General features: G+C 48.1%; 1 protein-coding gene across 1 annotated transcript; it reads right to left on the minus strand.

Annotated features, from left to right (window-relative positions):
* Nucleotides 1-3,173: 3,173 nt before the first annotated feature.
* On the minus strand, nucleotides 3,174-26,744 carry LOC140427324 (regulator of G-protein signaling 5-like). Its single transcript, XM_072512881.1, has 4 exons — nucleotides 26,700-26,744; nucleotides 26,414-26,475; nucleotides 25,655-25,821; nucleotides 3,174-4,057 (listed from the first exon to the last, which is right to left on the minus strand). Exons 1-4 carry the CDS (start codon nucleotides 26,708-26,710, stop codon nucleotides 3,872-3,874), a joined length of 426 nt encoding a protein of 141 aa, XP_072368982.1. The 5' UTR covers nucleotides 26,711-26,744; the 3' UTR covers nucleotides 3,174-3,871.
* Nucleotides 26,745-27,289: the final 545 nt, after the last annotated feature.

Here is a 27,289-nt window from a genome sequence, read left to right on the forward strand (position 1 = left end):
AGAGACCCTCTAACTAAAATGACCCCCCCCCCCCGAGATCCCCTACTAAAGAGACCCCAAAGACACCCTAACTAAAAGAACCCCACCAGAGGCCACCTAACTAAATGGACCTCCCTCCCAGAGACCCTCTAACTAAAGTGATCCCAACAGGTGCATTTGAATCACGCCCCTTCATGCTTGGGTGATATCGAAGCGCTAAACTGGAAATAGACAGCACTTAACTCTCTTGGATGTGGTTGATGTTTGTAAACATTGTGGTTAAAGCACTTAGATTGAAGTTGATGAAGGAAGCAAGGCTCACAGCCTTTTTTTGGAAGCTGTCAGTCACAGCCCACTATGGCAAATGATTGAATGGCATGCAGCTAGTGGATCTGAGGGGTTTAAACACAGGCCACAGCTGTTCTCTTTCCATTAATGGACAAGTGGTGCTTCCAGGTGAATGTTACAACTGTAATTCTTTCCACTGCCCTTTTCTGGACTGCTCTCTAGCTTCCAGACAGAGGTCTCTTTTCTGAGGGGGGGGGGGAATCTGTGGAGGTGGATCCCTTTCATTAGGGAGTCCCTGTGGGGGCCCCTTTAGCCAGGACAGGAACACTCTCTTTCTCTCTCTCTCCTACTTGCTGAAATGAAAGAACGTCCGTGTTGATCTGAAAGCAGTGAGTACCTGACACATTCTTTACTATAAACCTGAAATGATGCTGAGTCTGCAGAGAAAGTAGACAATCTTACCAGAGAAAACCATCTCATACCTAGAAGGAAGAAATACCAAAACGAAAGCCTGAACTTCAGAAAGACATTGGCTGGAATTCGTCCCAGTGCATCAAAGATCCTTATCCTTTTATTTTTATTAATATTTTCTTTCCCTTTCCACCACCCTTTTCCCTCTGTGTTATTTGTCTGTGTGTGTAGAGAGTGGGGTGAGTTCGAAAGGGAGGGTTGGGAAAGGGGTAGTATACAGTCAGTTACATTTTCTGTCCATTTCATTATAATACTGTACATAATAACAGGTTTCTTGTGTTTTAAAGTTACAAACCTGGTGACTGCAGTTTATTGAGCTCAACCAAGTATTTTAAATAAAATCTAATTTCACCTGTGTTGCGACTCCGGGTCAAGTGAGGCGGGAATTGACTGCAAACTAGCCCAGGGTGTCCTGACAATATTAACAGATGTATTAAAATACTGTGCACAATTTTTAGTATGATGTTGGTAATGCATTCAGTGTGAATATTGCCAGCTTGAATTTCGATCCATCATTCTTAATCCCACCATCAGATTTGGTTTATAATGTATAAATACAATGGCTTGTATTTAAAATAAAGTTTGTTTTTGCAATTTGGTTGCTGTTAATGAGCTATTTTTAACAGCGAGGAACCCGAGATGAAAGGAAGTAGACCACAAACTTGGAAAGAGTGGAAGGGAAGAGAAGGTAAATCAGAATGTGATTAAGTAGCGTCAATTCTGAGTGTGCTCAGTGAACTGAGACATCAATGAAAATGTAACAGGGGATAACAGGAGTGTATGGCCTGATGGTGTAATACATTTTACACCTTCTACCGCAGTATTAGTCCCAACTTTAACTTTGAGTGACAAACATGTGAACATAATCTGAGGCAGGCAGAAATTCATCCCGGCTCCAACAGCGAGATGCACAGAACGATTTAACTTTGGAGCCTCATCTGCCTCTTAAACTATTAACTATCAAAGCTAAATTCAATTTATTGAACACAGTTCAAACAACTATCACCAATCGGAGAACCCTAGAAGCACGGTAGCATAGTGGTTAGCACAATTGCTTCATAGCTCCCAGGTCCCAGGTTCGATTCCCAGCTTGGGTCACTGTCTTTACGGAGTCTGTACCATGGGCGAGATTCTCCGACCCCCCGCCGGGTCGGAGAATTGCCGGGGGCTGGCGTGAATCCCGCCCCCGCCGGTTGCCAAAGTCTCCGGCACTGGAGATTCAGCGGGGGCGGGTATCGCGCCGCGCCGGTTGGCGGGCCCCCCCGCTCGATTCTCCGGCCCGGATGGGCCGAAGTCCCGCCACTAAAATGCCTGTCCCGCCGGCGTAAATTAAACCACCTACTTTACTGGTGGGACAAGGCGGCGCGGGCGGGCTCCGGGGTCCTGGGGGGGGCGCGGGGCGATCTGGCCCCGGGGGGGTGCCCCCACGGTGGCCTGGCCCGCGATCGGGGCCCACCGATCCGCGGGCGGGCCTGTGCCGTGGGGGCACTCTTTCCCTTCCGCCTTTGCCACGGTCTCCACCATGGCGGAGGCGGAAGAGACTCCCTCCACTGCGCATGCGCGGGAATGCCGTCAGCGGCCGCTGACGCTCCTGCGCATGCGCCGCCCGGAGATGTCATTTCCGCGCCAGCTGGCGGGGCACCAAAGGCCTTTCCCGCCAGCTGGCGGGGCGGAAATGCGTCCGCCGCTGACCTAGCCCCTCAAGGTTGGGGCTCGGCCCCCAAAGATGCGGAGCATTCCGCACCTTTGGGGCGGCGCGATGCCCGTCTGATTTGCGCCGTTTTGGGCGCCAGTCAGCGGACATCGCGCCGTTTCCGGAGAATTTCGCCCCTTCTCCCCGTGTGCGTGGGTTTCCTCCGGGTGCTCCGGTTTCTTCCCACAGTCCAAAGATGGGCATGTTAGGTGGATTGGCCATGCTAAATTGTCCTTCGTGTCCAAAAATTGCCCTTAGTGTTGGGTGGGGTTACTGGGTTATGGGGATAGGGTGGAGGTGTGGGCTTTGTTAGGGTGCTCTTTCCAAGAGCCGGTGCAGACCCGATGGGCCGAATGGCCTCCTTCTGCATTGTAAATTCTGTGATTCTGTGAGAACAAAATCAACTATATTTAGGTTAAAGCTAAAATACAGTACAACAACCTGAATTCCGACATGATTTTATTCTTTTTTTAAAACTATAAACCATTTCAAAAGTAGCTATTACAAAGTGATAAGATTGGAAACCATGGCAGCAGTTGATAATAGCAAAATAATAGCTGGTGGCTGTAATAAATGGTTTGAGTAGCCAATGACAGTGTGACTTACAGAGTCTGTGACATTCTTCCTTATCAAATGTAAAAGAAATGAACAGAGTCACTCTGCTCTCCCAAGTCACTTCAAGTGCATTACTGTCAAATTTGGAGTCTATGTCTTTAATCCAGTCCTTTGTTTAGATGTTCTCTTTTTGTTAAGTGCCTTATTCAAATAAATGCAGAAAGTAAAAAACTACTGAAATAAAATAAGGAGAAAAGTGCCACCTACAATGAATAATGCATCAGTTTACAAGGGCAATTATGACAAAGTCTTTTTGAATTCTGTCAAAGCCGATTTGAAAATCAGAATGTGTCAAGGTCAGTGTGAGAGCCTCATTATCGAACAAAATTTGGGTTCATGTCATGGGTTAACCAATAATTGTGTCTCAATGTAGTCAAACAATATTGTTCTAACTTAACGCAATTATAGACTCTGATGCAAAATATTTTGGTTACTGTTCCTGGTTAAAGCTCTATTATTTTCAACAACAGAGCTCAAACTTTGATCCCAAATAAGGACAACTCCTGTGGGAGGCCCCCAACATTAGTTACAACAAGGTTCAACATTCTACAGTACAGTGTTTAGGTCAGTTCTGGAGTGGATTAACACAGGGGCATTCAAGTCTTCTGACAATAAAAAAAACTAAATGCACTGTGTGTATTCTTTGGGATTTGAGCAGTTTAAACATTTGGGAACATTTTATTAATCACTTTTGCCATTAATTATTTCAGACTGGCCTGAGCGAAAATCACTTAGAGAATTGTTAGTGTCCAGTTGGCAACTAAATATAATTTCTGGACTGATTCCCCATTGCTCCTTCTACATAACGCCTTGAACAGAATGGCTTCATTTTGATTGACTGCTGTCCGTCTTGTTTACCAATTCCAGGTAGCATCTGGATCTCAGGAATCTGGGATAACAGTCTTTTGCCATCAGGCTGTAGATCAACTTCTGTGCCACGTCAAAGCTGGAGGGAGATGGCTCCCTGATACTTTTGTTAATAAGCTCTCGTGTGGTAAAATCAATGTTAATCTGTGAGAAAGAAAGTGGAGATATGAAAATGAATGTTCTGGGATGACGTTTCCTTGCTGCAGCTGATGATTAGATTAGATTTCCTGCAAGTATCTTTGAATATGTGTACATAACTTCACAGGCAAATGTGCGCACTGTGTGGCATTGAGCTACACAAAGTAGGAAGGTGCAAGGTTCAATCCTAAACGTAATTAATCTGAGCAACGGCAAGTGGGATTTGAACTAAACTACACAGATTGCTGTTGAATCTCCGTTTGCCGTTGGACAAACATGTATGATAATATCCCAAATCATAGAATTTATAATGCAGAAGGAGGCCATTCGGCCCATTGAGTCTGCACCAGCGCTTGGAAAGAGCACGCTACCAAAGCCCACACCACCCTATCACTGTTACCCAGTAACCCCACCTGTCCTTTTTGGACACTGAGGGCAATTTAGCACGGCCAATCCACCTAACCTGCACATCTTTGGATTGTGGGAGGAAACCAGAGCACCTGGAGGAAACCCATGCAGACGCCGCACCGACAGTGGCCCAAACCGGGAATCGAACCTGGGATCCTGAAGCTGTGAAGCAACAGTGCTAGCCACTGTGCTACCGTGCCGCCCCTGAAATCCCTTCCTGGTGTGTGAATTAAAGGTTAATCTCTACAACGTGACTGTGAGTGATCAGAGAGAGTAAAGTATAAGTGGCACGGCAAAAAAGTTAGGCTAGATCTGGTTGGTATTGGGGCTCATGATTCATGACCTGCTTGCTGTGGCGGTGGAAGTAGGTGGCACACAGATTTGCTACCTCATTTACCTGGTTGTAGCACTGATCCAATCAAGGCCAATACTACTGGCTGCCTGAGTGCTCAGCAAGAAACTGAGCATATGGTGCATCCAACCTCTTGTTCTTAAAGGCAGTATGTCCCTTCTTAAAGGGGAGTTGCACTAAATTACAGGAGGTTGCTGCTGCATTTTAATGCTGTAATTCTGAACAAGGAAGATGGAACACCTGTGGAGTGAAAACATTTCAGGGTCATCAATGAGGCTTTAGTGAAGAAGATAGAGTAGGGATGTCATGGTTCCTCAGGGAGTCAGAAAGCCTTGGAGGATGATCCTCAGAAGAAATTGGAAGGAGGTGGCTGTTGGGACGATGTTGGTTGGAGCATTGGCACTTAAAGAAGTCTTTTTCATCTTTGGTAGCTTAACTGTAAGTCTTGATTAACAAGTAGAGCTATTTATGCATGAACTGTAATGGGTACAGGCTTGGAGCTATATTCGTGCTTATGCCTTAATCTGTCTCTGCTCAACACCACACTGATTGTGACTGTGTCATGTGCCTTCTTACATTACCATGTGCTCAGCCACACATTAACCTTGCGTAATATCCTTCACAGAACCTATAGGGTGGAAGTGCTTGTCTTCCCCATGTTCTTTGCAGAGTATGAGCTCCCCCTCTGGGGTAGGGTATCTCAATAAACCAATGTATAAAAGGAAGAGAGCCAAGTTTTGTGAGTATGGAACTGTTTGTCCTATATGCACCCCAATCATTTGGTCTGCGATAATAATAATACGATAACCTCTGGGGGGAAGTTCCCTATCTTTTCAGCAGGCACTACAAGTCTCCCTATCCCAAGAAAGCACAGAATGTGGTGTCCAAGAGTTACAAGGGATGGAGGTGAGCGTTTTGAGGCGTCGCCCCTCGCGTAGTATCCCCGTGGCCTGGACTGCACCAAATGCCGCTGCGACTCTGACATCTGGGTGAAGAGCAGGCCACCGGGACGTGCCATGTCCCTGGACTCGGCTGAAGGCGATTCCGGCCCGTGTGCAACGTGTGAACCCCAGTCTAGGTGTAGCCGCCGGCAGCAGGACGGCCAGCATTCCAGGCACCCTGGCTGAGGCAGGCGTCTGCCATGGAGCTGAGCCTTGCACCTGGATGACCTAGAAGAGGCTGAGGATGAGGCTGAGGTGCAGCTGAACTGTTTGCTGGTGCCCCGTGTTGCCCCTATTCCAGTTCCGATACAAGTGAATGGTCATATGCTCCAAATGGAGCTGGATACGGGAGCGACCGTTTCTTTGGTTGTGCAGAGCATTTTTGATCTTTCTTTTCAAGGAGCGCATACTTTGTCTTTGGCTGACATAATGGCTTGTTTATACAGGCGAATGAATATCGTGGGGTTCACCCTCACTCTGGTGGTTGATGGGCGCCAATTAGTGCGCCTCATTGGTGTGCAGGGGAATGACCCTAACCTGTTGGGCTGTGATTGGCTACACCAGCTGCAGTTGGATTGGCAGCCTATCCTCCAAGTGGAGTCTGGCGGTCTGTGCACAGCATTGAGCAAATTCCCAAAGGTTTTCCAGCCTGGCTTGGGTGCCATTGAAGGGGCCGTGACCAAATTCCAGCTGGACCGGGAAGCCCGGCCCTGATATTTCCATGCGCGTCTGGGCATCATTCAACCTGTGCGCTTCATTAATTGGGCAGTGTCGGTGGTCCCCGTAATGAAGCCGGATATGATAGTCCGCAGATTTACAGTGAACACGGCTTTGAGATTGGAGCGTTACCCTTCACCACGCATCAAAGATTTGTATGCAACATTGGCCGGTGGCTGTACATTCACAGAATTGGACATGAGCAATGCTTATCTACTGCTTGAGCTTAATAAATCCTCCCAGAAGGAAGTCACAATTAAGGGACTCTATGGGTACACCTGGCTCCTGTTCGGAGTATCCTTGGCATGTGCAGTTTTCCAGTGTGTCATGGAGAACATCTGCGTGGTTTGCTGCATCTGCAGCTTACTTAGACGTGTTAGTCACAGGGGTAATGGACCAAGAACATTTGCAGAACCTTGAGGTGGTGTTGAAGCAGTTTTCTAAATATGGGATCCTCCTGCACTGCGAGAAGTGCATGTTTTACCCAAAAGAAATGGGATATCGGCTGAACCGAGACTGCCTATATCCGGTCGGCGAGAAGGTCCGGGCAATCACAATGGTTCCTGCTCCGCGAGACGCCACAGAACTTCATTCTTTTCTTGGACTGGTTAATTACCGTGGAAGATTTATTCCAAATTTGACTACCGTCCTAGCCCCCATCCACTTGGTCTTGAAGAAGCACCGGCCTTGGGCTTGAGGCAAGGCCCAGGATGCGACGTTTAAAAAGGTGAAGCGCAGATGTCCTCTTGGGGGGGCGTTGACACATATTGACTCTTCAAAACCATTGTACATTGGGGCAGCAGGGTAGCACAGTGGTTAGCACAGTTGCTTCACAGTTCCAGGGTCCCAGGTTTGATTCCCGGCTTGGGTGACTGTGTGGAGTTTGCACTTTCTCCCCGTGTCTGCGTGGATTTCCTCCAGGGGCTCTGGTTTCCTCCCACAGTCCAAAGATGTGCAGGACATCGGGTCAAAGGTACACCATAACCAAGATTTGCAAAGGCATTGCCCAGTTTGACATCAACGTTTTCGATATTTCGAACCTGGCAATCCGGCGTTTATTGATAACTACAACGACGGTGTTCGCTGGCTCCCTGGGATTGTCACCCCTCAAATAGGACTAGTCTCTTACCAAGTTCGAGTGCGGGGGCAACTAATGAGACAACACTCAGATCATATTTGCTCATGGAATTCACATCCTTGAAACATAGAGATTCACATGGTCTCGAGGCCTTATAACTCTTCCATATCTTGTTCACCATTCTGTTAGAGAAGTGATTGGCTCTGGTGTTGCCTGTTTATCCTCTGATTTTTCACTGAGATCTGATGTAATGTAAAAAAATTGGGTCTCAGGGATGCCGTGCTTCTCAGTGGTTTTGACCCTTGAAGAATTCTAGATTGATCTAGTGAGTTGGATTTTTGATCCATGGACATTCAATATTTTTTGCAGGTACAGCTTTAAATCTTACTTCTCTTTTAAGCATGGCAGTGCAGTGCCTGTTCATTTTGGTTTCAAACGTTTAGCTCTTTAGGAGAGCTTTGAAGCAAGTACAGTAAAGGTACACGCTAGGAGCCATCTCCATTCAGATCTTAACCCATCTCTGCTCAACACCACACTAGCCCTAGGTCTGGGTAATGTGCCTTCTTACATCACTGCGTATGTGCCAGTGTACTCAGTCCCATATTAACCCTGTATGTGCCCGACCCTGTACTGCAGTGGCCAGGAAGGTCTATTTCGATGTCTTCTCCCAAGCATCTGGTCACAAGAGGTTTAATGGCCTCATTTTGGTGGTCAAAGCCAACGATTGCATCGTCACCATTGCTCTAACATCCTCTCATGCTGCTCAGTGCATCACACCCCATAACTCACCAGTACCAACCTCCAACACTCAGGACTCATGCCTCACATCCAGATACTCCATTACACGCACTCCAATGAAGCAGAACTCATTCCCAGCTCCTGCTGCTCCCATATATCTCCAACCATTCAGCTATGGCAGGCACATCATTTAAACAGTGTAGCACAGTCACTAACATGAAGCAGAACCAACGCTAGAAATTAGAAATATGCTTGGAATAAACGCAACTTATGAAATAGGTAAAGGAATATGTCAGTGCTGTAAGTTTCGATTGCCTGGAAACTGTTGCTTATCTAAAAACAAATCTTGTGAAATGATTATTCTTCGGTGATGATTAATGAGATCATAAAGTCAGAGAGTTTTACAGCCCATCGTAGCTCTGCCAGCCATCAAGCACCGATTTATTCTAATCCCATTTTTCTGCACTTGGCCAGTAGCCTGGTATGCTTCTTAAATGTTGTGAGGTTTCCAGACTCTACCATCCTTTCAGGCAGTGAGTTCCACATTCCCTCAACCCTCTGGGGGAAAATATTTTTCCTCAAACCCTCTCTAAATCTGCTGCCTTACCTTAAATCTATGTGCTCTGGTTATTGTACCCTCTGCTAAAGGTGAAAGCTCCTTCCTGTCCACCCTATCTATGCCCCTCATAATTTTATACACCTCAATCAGGAGCCCTCTCATCCTTCTCTGCTCTAAGGAAAACAAACGCAGCCTAACCAGCCTCTCTTCATAGCTGAAAGTCTCCAGACAGGCAACATCCTGGTGAAACTCCTCTGCACTCTGTCTAGTGCAATCACTTCCTTCCTATTGTGTCACAACCAGAACTGCACACAGTACTCTAGCTGTGGACTAACGAGCATTTTAGTCAGCTCCATCATAACATCCCTGCTCTTATATTCCTGCTCTTATATTCTATGCCTCAGCTAATCAAGGCAAGAATACCATATGTTTTCTTAACCACCTTATCTACCTGTCCTGCCGACTTCAGGTCCCTCAGATCCTCTGTACTTCCTAGCATGGATACTTAAAACAATCTACCATATTTGCTGTGTTAGAATCTTTATTTAACATTGCTTTATTAAAATGTTTACTGAAATATGTGAGTTAATTAGTGTGTGCAAGTAGACCCAGGCGCTGGACAAATTGACAGGCTTCATCACCTCCGAGCTCCAGAGACATAGGGAGGCGATGAGAAGAGACCTCCTGGCAGCCGTTGCGGCAACCGTGGAAACCGTGACGGCCCCCATGAGGGAGGCAATGGACAATATGGAGCGGAGACCAGAGGCTCAGTTAATTTGGGATCTCAAAAAGGCTGTCACAGTCCAAGGAGACTGGGTCACAGCACTTGAGGCTGAGGTAGTGAGCCTGGTTAAGATCCACACGGGGTTGAAAGATAAAGTTGACGACCAGGAGAAACGAACGTGTTGGCAAAAGCTTTGAATCGTGGGGTTGCCGGAGTGAACGCAGGGGAGAAATGCCACAGAATACATAGCAGTGATGCTCGGGAAACTGGTCTGCGAGGAGGGCTTCACCAAGCCCCCGGAGCTAGACCACGCTCACGGGTCTCCGGCTGTGGCCCAGGGCTGGGGAACAACTGCGGGTGATAATTGTGAAGCTCCACAGGTACCAGGGCAGAGGGCAGATCCTGAGGTGGGCGAAGAACGCAAGAGGGTGCAAGTGGGAAGGAAATTCCATCCACCTGTACCAGGACATTGCTGCCGACCTGGCCAAGTGGCGGGCAGAACTCAACGGTGTCAAATCCGCACTGTGCAAAAGTGGGGTGCGGTTTGGCTTGTACTACCCCGTCAAGCGATGGGTCACGTCCCAGGGCAAAGAACACTACTTTGATGCCTGGAGGAGGCCAACATGTTTGTCTAGAAAAATGGACTGGGCAATCAACGATAGAGGGCAATGGCCAGAACGTGGGCTGTAAGAATTTGAGAAGGGCAGGGATGACCACAGGCAGAAGCGCGGAGAGAGGGGGGAAGGGGGGAGAGAGGTAGACGGGGTCAAATAGGGGAATCCGACTGTTAGGGGAGCTGCTGCACTAGCAAGCAGTCTGCTGTATGGAAGTACAGCGAAGGAGGAGGCTGTGGCGAGGCATCCATCCCTCGAGGGAGGGATGGATGCCTAGCAGAGGGGAAGGGAAAAACAGAAGTTCAGGGGAAACGAAGGGTGAAAATGGAGGGGTTGGTGGAGGTAAAGAAGGGAGTAAAGCCAAGAGGGGAAGGGGGGACTAGGAAGAGGGAGCACAATGGTAGGGGGGGACAAGGGAAAAAACAGATGGGGGTCGGAAGGGAGAGGGTAAAGCACTGGTTGCAGCAGACAACACGTGGAGATGGTGAGAATGAGGAAGTAGACGGTAATCATCTTGAATGGCCTGTGAGCAAGGGCTGGCCAGGACAAACAGGACCAGGCCCACATGGTGAGTATGGCTGAACACCCCACATCCAGATAGTAACATGGAACATGAGGGGCCTCAACCTACCTCAAGAGTCTGAGGGTGGGTAGCTTTCCTACAGAGAGAGGGACCGACTGTGGGTAAGGAAGGGATGGGGGGGACAAGCGTTTCATTCATGTTTCACCCCAAGGGGGGTGGCCATACTAATCAACAGGACAGTTTCATTCACAGTGACAGACACAAGCTAGGGGGTGATATGTTCTGGTCAGCGGGACCCTGGAAGGAGCCAGGTAGTCTTGGTAAATATATTATGCCCCAAACTTGGACGATGCAGAATTAGTCAAAAAAAAATAGGCAAAATCCCAGACCTAGATGCCCATCGACTTATCATGGTGGGGGGAACTTTAACTGTGTTACAGGCCCCAACAATGGACAGATCCAACCCCAGGACAGGAACCGTTTCACCAACGGCACGAGAACTGAACACCTTTTTGGAGCGGATGGGAGGGGGGCGAGGTAGGCCCATGGAGGTTCAATCACCTGAGAGAAAAATAATGTCCCTTCTTCTCCCATGTGCTCAAGGCCTACTCGCATACAGGCTTTTTTGTCGTAGGGAAAAGGGTGCTTCCAGGGGCGGCAAAGGTGGAATAGTCAGTGATTGTAATCCTCGACCACATGCCACATTACATAGACGTGAGTTTGCAGAAGAGCTGGGCCCAACAGCCCCCATGGAGGCTCGGTGCAGCTCTCCTCATCGATAAGGAATTCTGTGCAAGGATATCCCAAGCCATCCACGGTTATGTAACCGGCAACCAGAATGGGGAGGTCTCATCCACCACTTTCTGGGAAGCACAGAAGGTGGTGATCAGGGAGGAAATTATAACCTGTAGGGCTCTTAGGGACAAGAAGGAGAGGGTAGCCAAGCAGCGGCTGATTGACTCCATACTGGAGGTGGACCAGTGACACTCTATAGCCTCAACCGTGGAACTGCTGGCGGAGAGGAAAAATCTGCAGATGGAATTTGACCTGCTCTCCACAAGGAAAGCAGTTCACCAGCTCCACCAGGCATGGGGGCCTTCTATGAACCTGGAGACAAGGCCAGCCACTTGCCAGCACACCAGCTAAGAAAGCAAGCAGCCGCAAGAGATAGGGTAAGTTAGGGAGAGAAGTGGTGGAATGGTAGCAGATCCAAACGAGTTTAACGAGGTCTTTGCAAACTTTTACTGAGGGCTATACACCTCCGAACCCCCGGAGGAGGATTCGGTGATGGAACAGTTCCCCCAGTGGTGGGGAAGGACAGGAAACAAGGGCTGGGAGCAACGCTAGAGCTGGGTGGAATTGTGGAATACATTAATTCCATGCAGTCAGGGAAAGCGCCGGGACCGGATGGGTTCCTGATAGACTTTAACAAACAATTTGCAGCAGTACTGGCCCTGCACTTGCTGGAGAAGTTTAACGACTCACTGTCAAAGGTGCCCTGACGCCCACGCTGACCCAAACCTCAATCTCATTGATCCCCAAAAAGGACAAAATCCCGACAGAGTGTGGAGCATACAGGCCCATTGCTCTCTTAAACACTGATTCAAAGGCCTGAACGAAAACACTGGTGACGCGCCTGGAGAGTTCCTGCCAGAAGTGATCACGGATGATCAGAGTTTGTCAAAGGCAGACACTAACAGTGAACATCAGATGCCTGCTGAATTAATAATGATCCCATATGGGGAGAGGACACCAGAGGTGATTATCTCCCTGGATGCTGAGACGAGTAGAATGGAGGTACCTCATGGAGGTGTAAATAGTTGGGTGTACCGCGTGGGTGAAGCTCCTGTGCAGCGCTCCTATGCCGAGTGTATGGACGAATGCCACCACTCTGAATACCTTCGGCTGCACAGGGGAACAAGGCAGGGATGCCCATTATCCCCCCTCTGTGCATTGGCAATCGAACCACTGGCCATTGCCCTTAGATTCGCGGAGTGCTGGAGGGGCATTTGGAGTGGGGGCAGAGAGCATAGAGTCTCACTGTATGAGGATGACCTGCTCCTCTATGTTTCGAACCCCCTAGCTAGCATGGGAAAGATAACAGGAATCGTTAGGGATTTTGGTGCCTTCTCAGGTTACAAACTCAACCTCGGAAAGATCAAAATCATCCCAGTGAACCCCCAAGAGTAAGGAGCAGAGCTGGATGAAACACCAGGTGCCTGGGGATACAAGTGGCCCACACCTGGACGAGGCTTCACAGATGGAACCTCTCCAGCCTGGTGGAGAAGGTGAAGAGGGATCTGTACAGATGGGATTCACTCACTCTTTCGCTAGCGCGAAGGGTACAGACGGTCAAAATAAACATGCCTCCTAGGTTCCACTTCGTATTCAGATCACTCCCAATCTTCATCCACAAATCCTTCTTCACCAGGGTCGAGAAGATAATCATGGCCTTCATCTTGGAGGGTAGAGTCCCTCGGAACCTAAGACCATCTTACAGCGAGGGCAACATGTGGGAAGCCTGGCCTACTGAACCTCCCATTCTACCACTGGGGGCAAACACGGAGAGAGTGAAGGGGTGGCTGAGGGAACCGGAGGCGGACTGGGTCCGAATGGAGGGGGCCTCCTGCACAGTGATGTCTCTCCAAGCGCTAGCCACTGCACCACACCCAGGCCTTTGGCTTCTGTAGCACTGTCTTCCGTGTTGTTATACTCAGATTGTGCACTCCCTGGCTGGGGAATCCCAGCCCCTGTTTATCAAAATTAAAAAAAAATATTTGTTCTTTCATGGGAAGTGAGGCCATCATTTCCCTTGAATTAAGTGGCTTCATAGGCCATTTCAGGGGGCAGTTTAGAGGTAACCACATTGTTATGGGTCTGGAGTCACATGTAGGCCAGACCAGGTAAGGTTAGCAGATTTCCTTCTCTCAAAGGATATTACTGAACCAGATTGTTTTTTTCAACAATCGAAGATGGCTTCACAGCCATCATTAGACACAAGCCTAACGTTATGCTCAAGATTTGATTAAATTAATGCAAATTCCACCGGCTGCCAAATCCATGGTGGGATTTGAAACCAGTGTTCCCAGAGCATTAAAATACACCTCTGCAATATTAGTCCAGTGACATTTCCACTGTACCACTATCTCCCACAGAAAATATTGGAGAAGGATAAAATAAATTGGCTGTTTACTGGTTGGGGAATGGGAGATGAGAGGTCATGTGATGAAACCTCAGAAACTGCATCAAAGTTGACAACGAATTGATGAATGTGTGGAAGTTCCAACTGACCCTGGCTACGGCTCGCTGGTTATCATGTGGATAGTGCGGATATACAGGCAATGGATATGGCTATGGATGCCTCCATGGGGCATTCTAAAGAGTAGGCCACCAGGGCCAAATCCTTTTTATTTAATTCTTCCTTGTGCACTTACATTCTTCCTGCCAATATATCCACAGCTAGGTCAGAACTGAATCACCAATAATTACACCCGCAAATCAAAACTCGGTCATCAATCAAATTTGTCAGATTTAAATATAACTCAAACATTCCTCCGTTAGTTAAAGGCCTGGATGAATAAAGTTTGAAAATGCATCTCTATGATGTGTACAAAAGCTGAATAATTTCCTGTGGTTGTACGTTGGTCATTGTCAATCCTGGACTTCTTGTCCTAACCTGCACCTCTTAGAAACTTCCCTTTCATCCTGGTCATGTATATCGGACGAGTGATGGCCGGTTCTGTGAAGCTGTCCTTACCTCATGGAGCTGTACTTCCAGGGAGAGTGGGTCAGGACAGGAGACACACTGCTGCAGCCCCTGTCTCTGACCTTGAGGTGCATGCCACTCACTGGGAGGATGCGTTTGTGGGTGAGTGGGGGTGGGAGCAGGGAGGGCAGGTTGCATAGAATCACAAGGGAACATGAGGGGTGGAGGTCCTGACACCTTCCTGCAATTTACTGACAGGCAGGGAAGGTTGAGGAGGCCATTTGAGACTCTTCAGTATTCTCCCAGGTGGTAGCTACATTACATGTGTTGGGGCACAGTAACCGTTTGTGCGTTTCGGCAGGGACATCTTAATCAGGCACTCTGGAGCTCATGGATGGTCACCACGGTGACAAAGCTGTTCACCGCTGAAACAACACCCTGCCCTTTGTAACTATCATCAAATACCCCCATCCCCCAACTTGCTGGGGTTTGCCTGACTGGCCCAAGTGAGCTGGACTCATTGACTGTCATTCCGGGACCTCCTCCATTGTGGATGGTCCCGAGTGGTTGCAGTCACAGCAATGGCCAGCGGTCTCGGTGGTGCTGCTGGGGCAGAAGAGTTACCAGCCCTCTGATTGACTGACAGCTCTTGGAGGCCACAATGTCCATCCTTAAAGGGATTCAAGCCATGGCATTTCTCTCTCTCTTTTCAGCTATCATGCTCTTAGAAGGCATTGACGACCAAGAACCTCCATTGCGTGGATTATCTTTGTTGGTGGTAAATTCATCTATTTGGCGAGACGCTTTAGCAAGATCCTTCTTTGTCTACCTCGATCTCTTTTACCATCGATCTTTCCAACAACATCAGACTTTCCAAATCATGATTTTTTATTACTTACCCAAGAAATTCCTGCTGTCTCTTCCTGATCTTAGTCAGTAGAATTCTTTAGGTCTCAGATTTTACTCGCATTTCATCTTTGGTCTGACTTGTGTGACTTGTCCAAGATATCTTCATAATTTGCTTCAAAAGCTACACACCCACAAACTCCCACAGGGAGTGGCACGGTAGCAAAGTGGTTAGCACTGCTACCCCATAGTGCCAGGGACCTGGGGTGGGATTCTCTGACCCCCCGCCGGGTCGGAGAATCGGCAAAGGGCGGTGTGAATCCCGCCCCCGCCGGCTGCCGAATTTTCCGGCGCCGGCGATTTGGCGGGGGCGGGAATCGCGCCGCGCCGGTCGGCGACAGATGGGGGCCCACCGATCCGCGGGCGGGCCTGCGCCGTGGGGGCACTCTATTCTCCCGTGTCGGCCGCTGTGGTCCTCCGCCATGACTGACGCGGAGATGATCCCCCCTGCGCATGCGCTGGGATGAGACCAGCACACGCTGGCGCTCCCGCGCATATGCCAACTCGCACCGGCTGGCGGTGGCCCCTCGGTGCCGGTTGGCGTGGCGCCAAGCCCCTTCCCCGCCAGCCGGCGCGGCGCAAACCACTCCGACGCCGGCCTAGCCCCTGAAGATGCGGAGGATTCTGCACCTTTGGGGCGGCCTGACGCCGGAGTGGTTCACGCCACTCTTTCCCGCCGGAGTTGCCCGCCCCGCCGATTCCCACAGAATCCCACCCCTGGTTTCAATTCCGGCTTTGGATAACTGTCTGTGTGGAGTTTGCACATTCTCCCCGTGTCTGCGTGGGTTTCCTCCGGGTGCTCTGGTTTCCTCCCACAGTCCAAATATGTGCAGGTTAGATGGATTGGCCATGATGAAATTGACCCATACGTTAGTTAGAGTTACAGGGATAGGGTGGGGGATTGGGCCTAGGTAGGGTGCACTTTCAGAGGGTCAGTGCAGCTTCAATGGGCCGAATGGCCTCTTTCTGCACTGTAGGGATTCAATGGTTCTATCTCTGCAGCCTCAACTCTTCTCTGCATTGCTTCATCGAGCAGCCAGCACTCTCTTCTGTATGCCAAAATTGTGATGTAGCATTCCAGGATTCTCCGCTTAGTTTACATGGCTAATTTTGAGTTGATATAATCGTTTTTGTTTTCTGAATTGCATCTTTGGCAATTTCAACCCGTTGTCTTATTTCTTGATTGCACATTTCTTTTGCTTTTAACATATTTCCTGGGGAGTAAAATTTATCTACCCGTTTGATCTTTCCATTCTTCATTGTGATCTTCCATTCTTGTATGATTTTCCGGTTGGACACTGAGACATTTTGTTTCATTACAATTTATGCTCAGCCCTCTCTTCTCACTTTCACTCAATACCCTATCCAAAATCTTCAGAATCGGCATCAAGGATGGTGTCATTGCCGTATCTTATATTATTAAAGTTGTCACCTCCAACAAATAATCCAGGAAGGTCTTCAATCTCTCCAAGAATATTTTCATCACATAAATTGTATACATTTGACGAGAAAACATACCTCTGCCTGACCCGTCTTCTAAACTTCGCAAAATCACTCAGATCAATCCTCATCTTTTACAGCTGCAGTTTTTTTCCCAATACAGATTTCTTACTACTTTAAGATCTTTGCCATCAAGGTCAAGAGCCTAAACATGCTCATCAGTTCTTAATGTTTCACTTCATCAAACGCCTTCCTTTAATCAATAAAACACATCTTTTACATCTTTAAGAGTGAGAGGGGATCTCATAGAAACTTATAAAATTCTAACAGGATTATACAGGGTAGATTCGGAAAGAATATTCCTGATAGTGGAGAGTCCAGAACTAGGGGGTCATAGTTTGAAGATAAAGGGTAAACCTTTTAGGACTGAGGTAAGGAGAAATATCTCTTCACCCATAGAACATAGAACATAGAACAATACAGCGCAGTACAGGCCCTTCGGCCCACAATGTTGCACCGAAACAAAAGCCATCTAACCTACACTATGCCATTATCATCCATATGTTTATCCAATAAACTTTTAAATGCCCTCAATGTTGGCAAGTTCACTACTGTAGCAGGTAGGGCATTCCACGGCCTCACTACTCTTTGCGTAAAGAACCTACCCCTGACCTCTGTCCTATATCTATTACCCCTCAGTTTAAAGTTATGTCCCCTCGTGCCAGCCATTTCCATCCGCGGGAGAAGGCTCTCACTGTCCACCCTATCTAACCCCCTGATCATTTTGTATGCCTCTATTAAGTCTCCTCTTAACCTTCTTCTCTCCAACGAAAACAACCTCAAGTCCATCAGCCTTTCCTCATAAGATTTTCCCTCCATACCAGGCAACATCCTGGTAAATCTCCTCTGCACCCGCTCCAAAGCCTCCACGTCCTTCCTATAATGCGGTGACCAGAACTGTACGCAATACTCCAAATGCGGCCGAACCAGAGTTCTGTACAGCTGCAACATGACCTCCTGACTCCGGAACTCAATCCCTCTACCAATAAAGGCCAACACTCCATAGGCCTTCTTCACAACCCTATCAACCTGGGTGGCAACTTTCAGGGATCTATGTACATGGACACCTAGATCCCTCTGCTCATCCACACTTTCAAGAACTTTACCATTAGCCAAATATTCCGCATTCCTGTTATTCCTTCCAAAGTGAATCACCTCACACTTCTCGACATTAAACTCCATTTGCCACCTCTCAGCCCAGCTCTGCAGCTTATCTATATCCCTCTGTAACCTGCTACATCCTTCCACACTATCGACAACACCACCGACTTTAGTATCGTCTGCAAATTTACTCACCCACCCTTCTGCGCCTTCCTCTAGGTCATTGATAAAAATGACAAACAGCAACGGCCCCAGAACAGATCCTTATGGTACTCCACTTGTGACTGTACTCCATTCTGAACATTTCCCATCAACCACCACCCTCTGTCTTCTTTCAGCTAGCCAATTTCTGATCCACATCTCTAAATCACCCTCAATCCCCAGCCTCCGTATTTTCTGCAATAGCCTACCGTGGGGAACCTTATCAAACGCTTTGCTGAAATCCATATACACCACATCAACTGCTCTACCCTCATCTACCTGTTCAGTCACCTTCTCAAAGAACTCAATAAGGTTTGTGAGGCATGACCTACCCTTCACAAAGCCATGCTGACTATCCCTGATCATATTATTCCTATCTAGATGATTATAAATCTTGTCTCTTATAATCCCCTCCAAGACTTTACCCACTACAGACGTGAGGCTCACCGGTCTATAGTTGCCGGGGTTGTCTCTGCTCCCCCTTTTGAACAAAGGGACCACATTTGCTGTCCTCCAGTCCTCTGGCACTATTCCTGTAGCCAATGATGACATAAAAATCAAAGCCAAAGGTCCAGCAATCTCTTCCCTGGCCTCCCAGAGAATCCTAGGATAAATCCCATCAGGTCCCGGGGACTTATCTATTTTCAGCCTGTCCAGAATTGCCAACACCTCTTCCCTACGTACCTCAATGCCATCTATTCTATTAGCCTGCGGCTCAGCATTCTCCTCCACTACATTATCTTTTTCCTGAGTGAATACTGACGAAAAATATTCATTTAATATCTCGCCTATCTCTTCAGACTCCACACACAATTTCCCATCCCTGTCCTTGACTGGTCCTACTCTTTCCCTAGTCATTCGCTTATTCCTGACATACCTATAGAAAGCTTTTGGGTTTTCCTTGATCCTTCCTGCCAAATACTTCTCATGTCCCCTCCTTGCTCGTCTTAGCTCTCTCTTTAGATCCTTCCTCGCTACCTTGTAACTATCCATTGCCCCAACTGAAACTTCACACCTCATCTTCACATAGGCTTCCTTCTTCCTCTTAACAAGAGATTCCACTTCCTTGGTAAATCACGGTTCCCTCTCTCGACGCCTTCCTCCCTGCCTGACCGGTACATACTTATCAAGAACACGCAGGAGCTGATCCTTGAACAAGCTCCACTTATCCAGTGTGTCCAACACTTGCAGCCTACTTCTCCACCTTATCCCCCCCAAGTCACGTCTAATGGCATCATAATTGCCCTTCCCCCAGCTATAACTCTTGCCCTGCGGTGTATACTTATCCCTTTCCATCATTAACGTAAACGTCACCGAATTGTGGTCACTGTCCCCAAAGTGCTCTCCTACCTCCAAATCCAACACCTGGCCTGGTTCATTACCCAAAACCAAATCCAACGTGGCCTTGCCTCTTGTTGGCCTGTCAACATATTGTTTCAGGAAACCCTCCTGCACACACTGTACAAAAAACGACCCATCTATTGTACTCGAACTATATCTTTTCCAGTCAATATTTGGAAAGTTAAAGTCTCCCATAATAACTACCCTGTTACTTTCGCTCTTATCCAGAATCATCTTCGCCATCCTTTCCTCTACATCCCGAGAACTATTAGGAGGCCTATAAAAAACTCCCAACAGGGTGACCTCTCCTTTCCTGTTTCTAACTTCAGCCCATACTACCTCGGAAGAAGAGTCCCCATCTAGCATCCTCTCCGCCACCGTAATACTGCTCTTGACTAGCAGCGCCACACATCCCCCTCTTTTGCCTCCTTCTCTGAGCTTACTAAAACAGCTAAACCCCGGAACCTGCAACATCCATTCCTGTCCCTGCTCTATCCATGTCTCTGAAATGGCCACAACATCGAAGTCCCAGGTACCAACCCATGCTGCCAGTTCCCCTACCTTGTTTCGTATACTCCTGGCATTGAAGTAGACACACTTCAAACCACCTACCTGAACACTGGCCCCCTCCTGCGACGTCAAATCTGTGCTCCTGACCTCTATACTCTCATTCTCCCTTACCCTAAAACTACAATCCAGGTTCCCATGCCCCTGCTGCATTAGTTTAAACCCCCCCAAAGAGCACTAACAAATCTCCCCCCCAGGATATTTGTGCCCCTCAGGTTCAGATGTAGACCATCCTGTCTGTAGAGGTCCCACTTTCCCCAGAAAGAGCCCCAGTTATCCAGAAATCTAAATCCCTCCCGCCTGCACCATCCCTGTAGCCACGTGTTTAAATGCTCTCTCTCCCTATTCCTCATCTCACTATCACGTGGCACGGGCAACAACCCAGAGATAACAACTCTGTTTGTTCTAGTTCTGAGCTTCCATCCTAGCTCCCTGAAAGCCTGCCTGACATCCTTGTCCCCTTTCCTACCTATGTCGTTAGTGCCAATGTGGACCACGACTTGGGGCTGCTCCCCCTCCCCCCTAAGGACCCAGAAAACACGATCCGAGACATCACGTACCCTTGCACCTGGGAGGCAACATACCAAACGAGAGTCTCTCACGCTCCCACAAAATCGCCTATCTGTGCCCCTGACTATAGAGCCCCCAATTACTAATGCTCTGCTCCTCTCCCCCCTTCCCTTCTGAGAAACAGGGACAGACTCCGTGCCAGAGGCCCGTACCCCATGGCTTACCCCTGGTAAGTCCCCCCCCACAAGTAACCAAAGCGGTATACTTGTTTCTCAGGGGAACGACCGCAGGGGATCCCTGCACTGACTGCTTTTTCCCAGTCCCTCTTACAGTTACCCACCTATCTCCAATCTTTGGTGTAACTAATTCCCTGAAGCTGCTATCTATGACCCCTTCTGCCTCCCGAATGATCCGAAGTTCTTCCAACTCCAGCTCCAGTTCCCTAACTCGGTCTTGGAGGAGCTGGAGATGGCAGCACTTCCTGCAGGTAAAATCAGCAGGGACACTAACGGCATCCCTCACCTCAAACATCCTGCAGGAGGAACATTGCACTCCCTTCCCTGCCATTCCTCTAACTTTCTACCAAGATCTGGCTAACAACTAAATTAAATTTTTTATAAAAAATAATAATAATATAATAAAATATGGTACTTACCTCAGACCAATGGGTTTTATTATTAGGTTAGAGGAGGAGGGCGGGTGGGAGACACTACACGTGTAGTGTCTCGGGTTTCCTCTCCACCAGAATTTATTGGTGAGGGTCTTCCCAGACGTCCGTGGGTCGACTTCCTGTTCCCGCCTAAAACATTAATTAAAAAAAAAAAAAAATTCTCAGCTCCTGCTGAAATTGACTAACCAGCCAGCTCCACTCCCGCCGAAATCAACTGGCCTGCCCCTGCAAAGACAAGTGCTTTTAAAGGACAGACTTACCTCCCAGCAGCCAATTACGCACTGCTCCCGCTGAAACTGACTCACCAGCTGATTCTCCCGCCGAAATCGACTGGCCTGCCCCTGCAAAGACAAGTGCTTTTAAAGGACAGACTTACCTCCCAGCAGCCACTTCCGCACTGCTCCCGCTGAAACTGACTCACCAGCTGATTCTCCCGCCGAAATCGACTGGCCTGCCCCTGCAAAGACAAGTGCTTTAAAAGGACAGACTTCCCTCCCAGCAGCCACTTCCGCACTGCACCCGCTGAAACTGACTCACCAGCTGATTCTCCCGCCGAAATCGACTGACCTGCCACTGCAAAGACAAGTGCTTTTAAAGGACAGACTTACCTCCCAGCAGCCACTTCCGCACTGCTCCCGCTGAAACTGACTCACCAGCTGATTCTCCCGCCGAAATCGACTGGCCTGCCCCTGCAAAGACAAGTGCTTTTAAAGGACAGACTTACCTCCCAGCAGCCACTTCCGCACTGCTCCCGCTGAAACTGACTCACCAGCTGATTCTCCCGCCGAAATCGACTGGCCTGCCCCTGCAAAGACAAGTGCTTTTAAAGGACAGACTTACCTCCCAGCAGCCACTTCCGCACTGCTCCCGCTGAAACTGACTCACCAGCTGATTCTCCCGCCGAAATCGACTGGCCTGCCCCTGCAAAGACAAGTGCTTTTAAAGGACAGACTTCCCTCCCAGCAGCCACTTCCGCACTGCACCCGCTGAAACTGACTCACCAGCTGATTCTCCCGCCGAAATCGACTGACCTGCCACTGCAAAGACAAGTGCTTTTAAAGGACAGACTTACCTCCCAGCAGCCACTTCCGCACTGCTCCCGCTGAAACTGACTCACCAGCTGATTCTCCCGCCGAAATCGACTGGCCTGCCCCTGCAAAGACAAGTGCTTTCAAAGGACAAACTTACCTCCCAGCAGCCACTTCCGCACTGCTCTCGCTGAAACTGACTCACCAGCTGATTCTCCCGCCGAAATCGACTGGCCTGCCCCTGCAAATACAAGTGCTTTTAAAGGACAGACTTGCCTCCCAGCAGCCACTTCCGCAATGCTCCCGCTGAAACTGACTCACCAGCTGATTCTCCCGCCGAAATCGACTGGCCTGCCCCTGCAAAGACAAGTGCTTTTAAAGGACAGACTTACCTCCCAGCAGCCACTTCCTCACTGCTCCCGCTGAAACTGACTCACCAGCTGATTCTCCCGCCGATATCGACACAACCCAGTGAGTTGTGAATCTGTGGTTATCGCTACCACAGAAAGTAGTTGAGGCCAAAATGTTTTGCACTTTCAAGAAGGAATTTGGTGTAGCTCTTGGGGCTAAAGGGTTCAAAGAATATGAGGGGAAAGTGGGATCAGGGTATTGAACTTGATGATCAGCCATGATCATAATGAATGGCAGAGTGGCTTGAAGGGCCGAATGGCCTCTTCCTGCTTCTATTATCTATATTTCTATGGGTCTTTCTGATTGCATGCGTACAATAAAAATAGCACTAAAGAGCTGAAATGCCTGGCTTTATCTTTCACCGGGCCCTATTCACCATTCTTGAGGAAAAAATTATTAATCTGACTCAGCAGACTGATGGAGTTCACATTCAGTCGCTCCGGGCTTTTTAGGAAAATAAATAAAAATTGATTTACTTATGTCTTCTGGGAATTCTCACATGCAGTAAACTTCATTAAAGATGAGGGCCAGTCTGTTTATACTGCAGCCATTTAAACTTTTAATTTGTTTCATGACTATTTAATTTGGGCCTTTGGCTTTATTGTTTGTCAACCAGTTAATTGCCTGACATGCACTGAATTGCATTGGGGCTGCCAATGCCTATCCGACCTGCTGCTGGGCCAGCACCGTGGCCATTAAAGTAAGCCCACAGCATACAAAAGGCTCTTTGTATTCTTCTGTCACTTGGGCCACCTTCCTCCTCATCCTGGGCACATTAATGTTCTAGCAGTCAGTAACAATTGAAGCCCCTATCAGCCTCCCCGAACAGGCGCCGGAATGTGGCGACTAGGGGCTTTTCACAGTAACTTCATTTGAAGCCTACTTGTGACAATAAGCAATTTTCTTCTTTTTTTTTTCAAAGGCCCATATCCAGTCTGTACTTGCAACTTGTATCTGAAAACCAATCTTGTACCACTGGCAATCTGGGTTTCTGTTTGCATTTTAAAGAATACATTTACAGGATTTGCACATCATTGCTTAGGCCAGCCTTTATTGCCCATCCCTTGAGAAGATAGGTGAGCTGCCTTCTGTCATGATATTCAGGTAAACATCATAGCACATACATACTGATGGACAGATCAACGGACCAATCAACACACACACAACACCGCAGCCAATCACAAGCAAGAGCATACACAGTACAAAACAGGGAACATGACACTTCCTGAGCATTCCAGCAGGAGACAGCTCAGGGCACAGAGCTCATAGCAAGCCACTCAGACATCCACCATGTGCTGAGTGCCACTACAAGATAGTATTAGGAATAGGTCCACAGATTCTAGGGTTATGATCGAACCTCAGTAACCAGTTGACCACTGTAAATAAATGTTAGCAATAAAACTGAGTTGTACCATTCGCAACCGTGTTGGTTCGTCTGTGTAGCAGAGCACCCAACACATCACCTTCTTGTACCACTGCAGTCCATGTGGTGTAGCTACACCCACAGTGCTGCTAGAGAGCGAGTTCCAGGATACTGATCCAGTGGCAGTGAAGGAACAGCAAAATTGTTCCAAGTCAGGATGGCAAGTGACTTGCCATCCAGGTGGTGGTCTTCCCATGCGTCTGCTGCCCTTGTCCTTCTGGATGGTAGGGTCATGGGTTTGGAAGGTTTTGCCTAAGGGCCTTGGTGTATGATCCATCCAGGACGGGAGAAGGATATAGCAGCCTTTGAAAGACGTGTTTTTGAATGCCGGGGGCAAAGTTCTGAAATTTCAGAATCCTATTGTGAGATTGTAAGAGTGGGTGAATTTTATTTCAAAATTATATCTTTTGATTTGAAGAGCAAAAAGTGTAGTAGTCCTAATACTGACCCCTGGGGAACGACATTATTATATTTCTCTCCAATCTGAAAAACAACTGGGGCGAGATTCTCTAGCAATCGGGCGGAGAATCCATTTTTACGATGGAATCGGGGGCGGCGCCTGTTTTACGCAGGTTTTGCACGTTCCGCCCCCTCTGAAACGGCATCATCGCGGCGCACGGCACACACAGTTGGGACAGCCTGAGGATGGTCTGAAGGCCCTCCCCAGATTCTCCGCCCCCCATGGGCCGCGTTCACGATGGTGTGGGGGGGGCGTGTGCTCCCAGCCGTGGGGAACCCGGAGTGGTGGCTGTGGACTGCTTCCACTGTGTCCAGCGCCGTCACAGTCGGACGGGAGCCGTGCTGGTGGCCGGCGGGGCTTCGGCGAGGGATGGGGGTACTGGTGGGGGATGGCCAGAGATTGGCGAGGGGGTGTCCACGGGGGCACTATCTGGCAGGTTGGGTCCACGCACGGCCGGCGGCATGTTGTCCGGCACAACCGCTGCGGTCGTCGCCTTGCGCATCCACGGCCACGGACCCGGCAATTTTCCGGCCGTTTATTTCATGGAGGCCAGGCATTTTACATGGCGCGGCTGCTAGCCCTCACCGGTCGCAGCATCGGTGAGGGGCCGCCGCCGATTTTGTCCACGTAAAACGCGACGGTTCCTCCGCACTTAGCCTCAGAATCGAAGAATCTGGGCCCTGATCATTGCCCCTTTTTGCTTTCTATGCTTTCACCAATTTTGGATCTATGCTTGCCACTGTTCCTTTAACCCCATGGAATTGAATTTTGCTCGTAATTCTATTATATGGTATTTTATCAAACGCCTATTGAACGTTCAGGTGCACATCAACATGTCTACCTTCAACAACTTTCCTGCTACTTCAACAGAGAACTCAACTATTAGTCAAACATGATTTGCCTTTAACAAATCTTTCATTTATTAGCCCATACTTTCCCAATTGACAATTAGTTTTATCATGGATTATTATCCCTATAGGAAAGCAGCAAGGCCATGGATATATTTGAACATGAAAATCGAGATTTTAAAACATTTCAATAAAGCACTTCCAATTTTCATTTCAATGATAGGTATAATCATAAAGTCAGTTTATTTTTAAAACAATAACAAAAATGGTTCCATACTTCTTTGGGGGCCTCAACTTTAATAAATTGAGAGTAAATCTTCTTGGCCTCAGGGGCCAGTTTTGCCGGAGTCTTGATTTTCTTGTAGTTCTCACAGGCCAGCCAGAACTCAATGTTCTCTTCGCTGAATTCCTTTCTGAGGAAGTTTGTGAAGGCAGACAGACCAGCTGAGGAAAAGGAGTGAACATTTTTAATAGACCATCGAAAACGTGGCTGGCTGTGACCAAACCAAAAACGGGAAAACAGAAAATGCTGGAAGTACTGTAGGTCTGGCAGAATCTGTGGAGAAAGTTAAACAGTTCAGATTTTTATTTCAGGCTTTCAGATTCAGGTGAAATGGTGGGTAGAAGGAGTAGAAGAAGGTTGCCCCCATATGCATCAATACAATTCCCTTCAATGACAGACATAGATGTGGTGAATGTATTTCACCTAATGCATGAGCTGTCTGTACTGTCTGTATAAAGATGTAACCCATGACCTGGAAGTGATGATACAGGCTACTTCCAGGTACTGTACTGGAACCCCGGTGGGCTCCGCCTCTGGCTCCACCCTCACCGGGGCCATATATAGTCCGGCCACCTGTGGGTGGCACTCATTTGTACAGCCGACTCTGGTAGGTGAGTTCATGGATATTAAAGCCTAATGTTCACTCATTCTCACGGTCTCACAGTGAATTGACGGTATAACAATAGCATAACAAGGCGCAGAGAATAACACATGTTCACCACAACTATACTGCACAGTAACATGTGACTTTACCTCCCCGAGATAACAGTTTATCCATAGACTCAGACCATAGCATTGCCTCTTCAGGTGTTGGCCTATGGAAACAATAACAATTCTTTAATATTGTCAGCTCTCCAGCATTTCTTTTGGAGCAAATACAATATAAAATGATAGATTGTGATCAATGTATCTCTCTTACTGGTAACAGTATATTGGTGTATTGGGTTTATATAATTTATACACAGTCTATGCTGTAGAAAAATAAAGTCATCCATTTTTCAAGTTGTATTTTGTGAAGCAAAAATGACCATTAACTCACTTTACTGACATCTTGACTTCCTCCTGGCTCCTGAACTGGTAGATTTCTGCTGGTGTAAAAGTTCAATTCATTTAGTCTTCAGACCCTTAATTCTGTAATTATCAAATTAAATATAGATCAGCTTTTTGGAAGTGAAATGCTCCATTTTGGGCATGATTTTCCAGTCCACGATGGAAATTCCTGCCCGGTGTCAACAGACCTTTTGCTGGTCCATTAAATTTTCCACTCCCCCACCATGATGATTCCCGCGGTGGCTGGGACTGGAAAATCCCGCCCGATCTGTTTTCCAAATGTGCTGAAGGAAGCAGGCTTTGATTATTGGGATCTCAGGCACATCAATGAAGAAGTGCCTGAGTGGTTTCCCTGTACCAGATATAAGCAGTGGGATTTTCCGCCGGTGTGATTTTCCATTGGGCCGGCAGCACACTCATGCCTGCGGGTATCCTGGCGGCGTGGGGTGGCCAAAAGGGAAATCCCATTGGCAGGTGGTGGAAACGGGGAATCCCGCTGCCGGCGAGGGCGCGCCACTCTGGAAAACGCAGCTGGCGGTCTGGAGAATCCCGCCCAAGAGGTTTTTTAAAATATAAATA

Source organism: Scyliorhinus torazame, chromosome 7 (genome assembly GCF_047496885.1).
Source record: "Scyliorhinus torazame isolate Kashiwa2021f chromosome 7, sScyTor2.1, whole genome shotgun sequence".
In the NCBI taxonomy this organism is placed as follows: Eukaryota; Metazoa; Chordata; class Chondrichthyes; order Carcharhiniformes; family Scyliorhinidae; genus Scyliorhinus; species Scyliorhinus torazame.

Bases quoted from the DNA above. Each gene is read 5' to 3' on its own strand.
- LOC140427324 (XM_072512881.1), bottom strand. The intron at 25,822-26,413 runs GTAAAGTCACAT...CCTTTTCCTCAG, and splicing joins TAAACTGTTATCTCGGGGAG to CTGGTCTGTCTGCCTTCACA. The intron at 4,058-25,654 runs GTATGGAACCAT...TCTTTCTCACAG, and splicing joins AAGTTGAGGCCCCCAAAGAA to ATTAACATTGATTTTACCAC.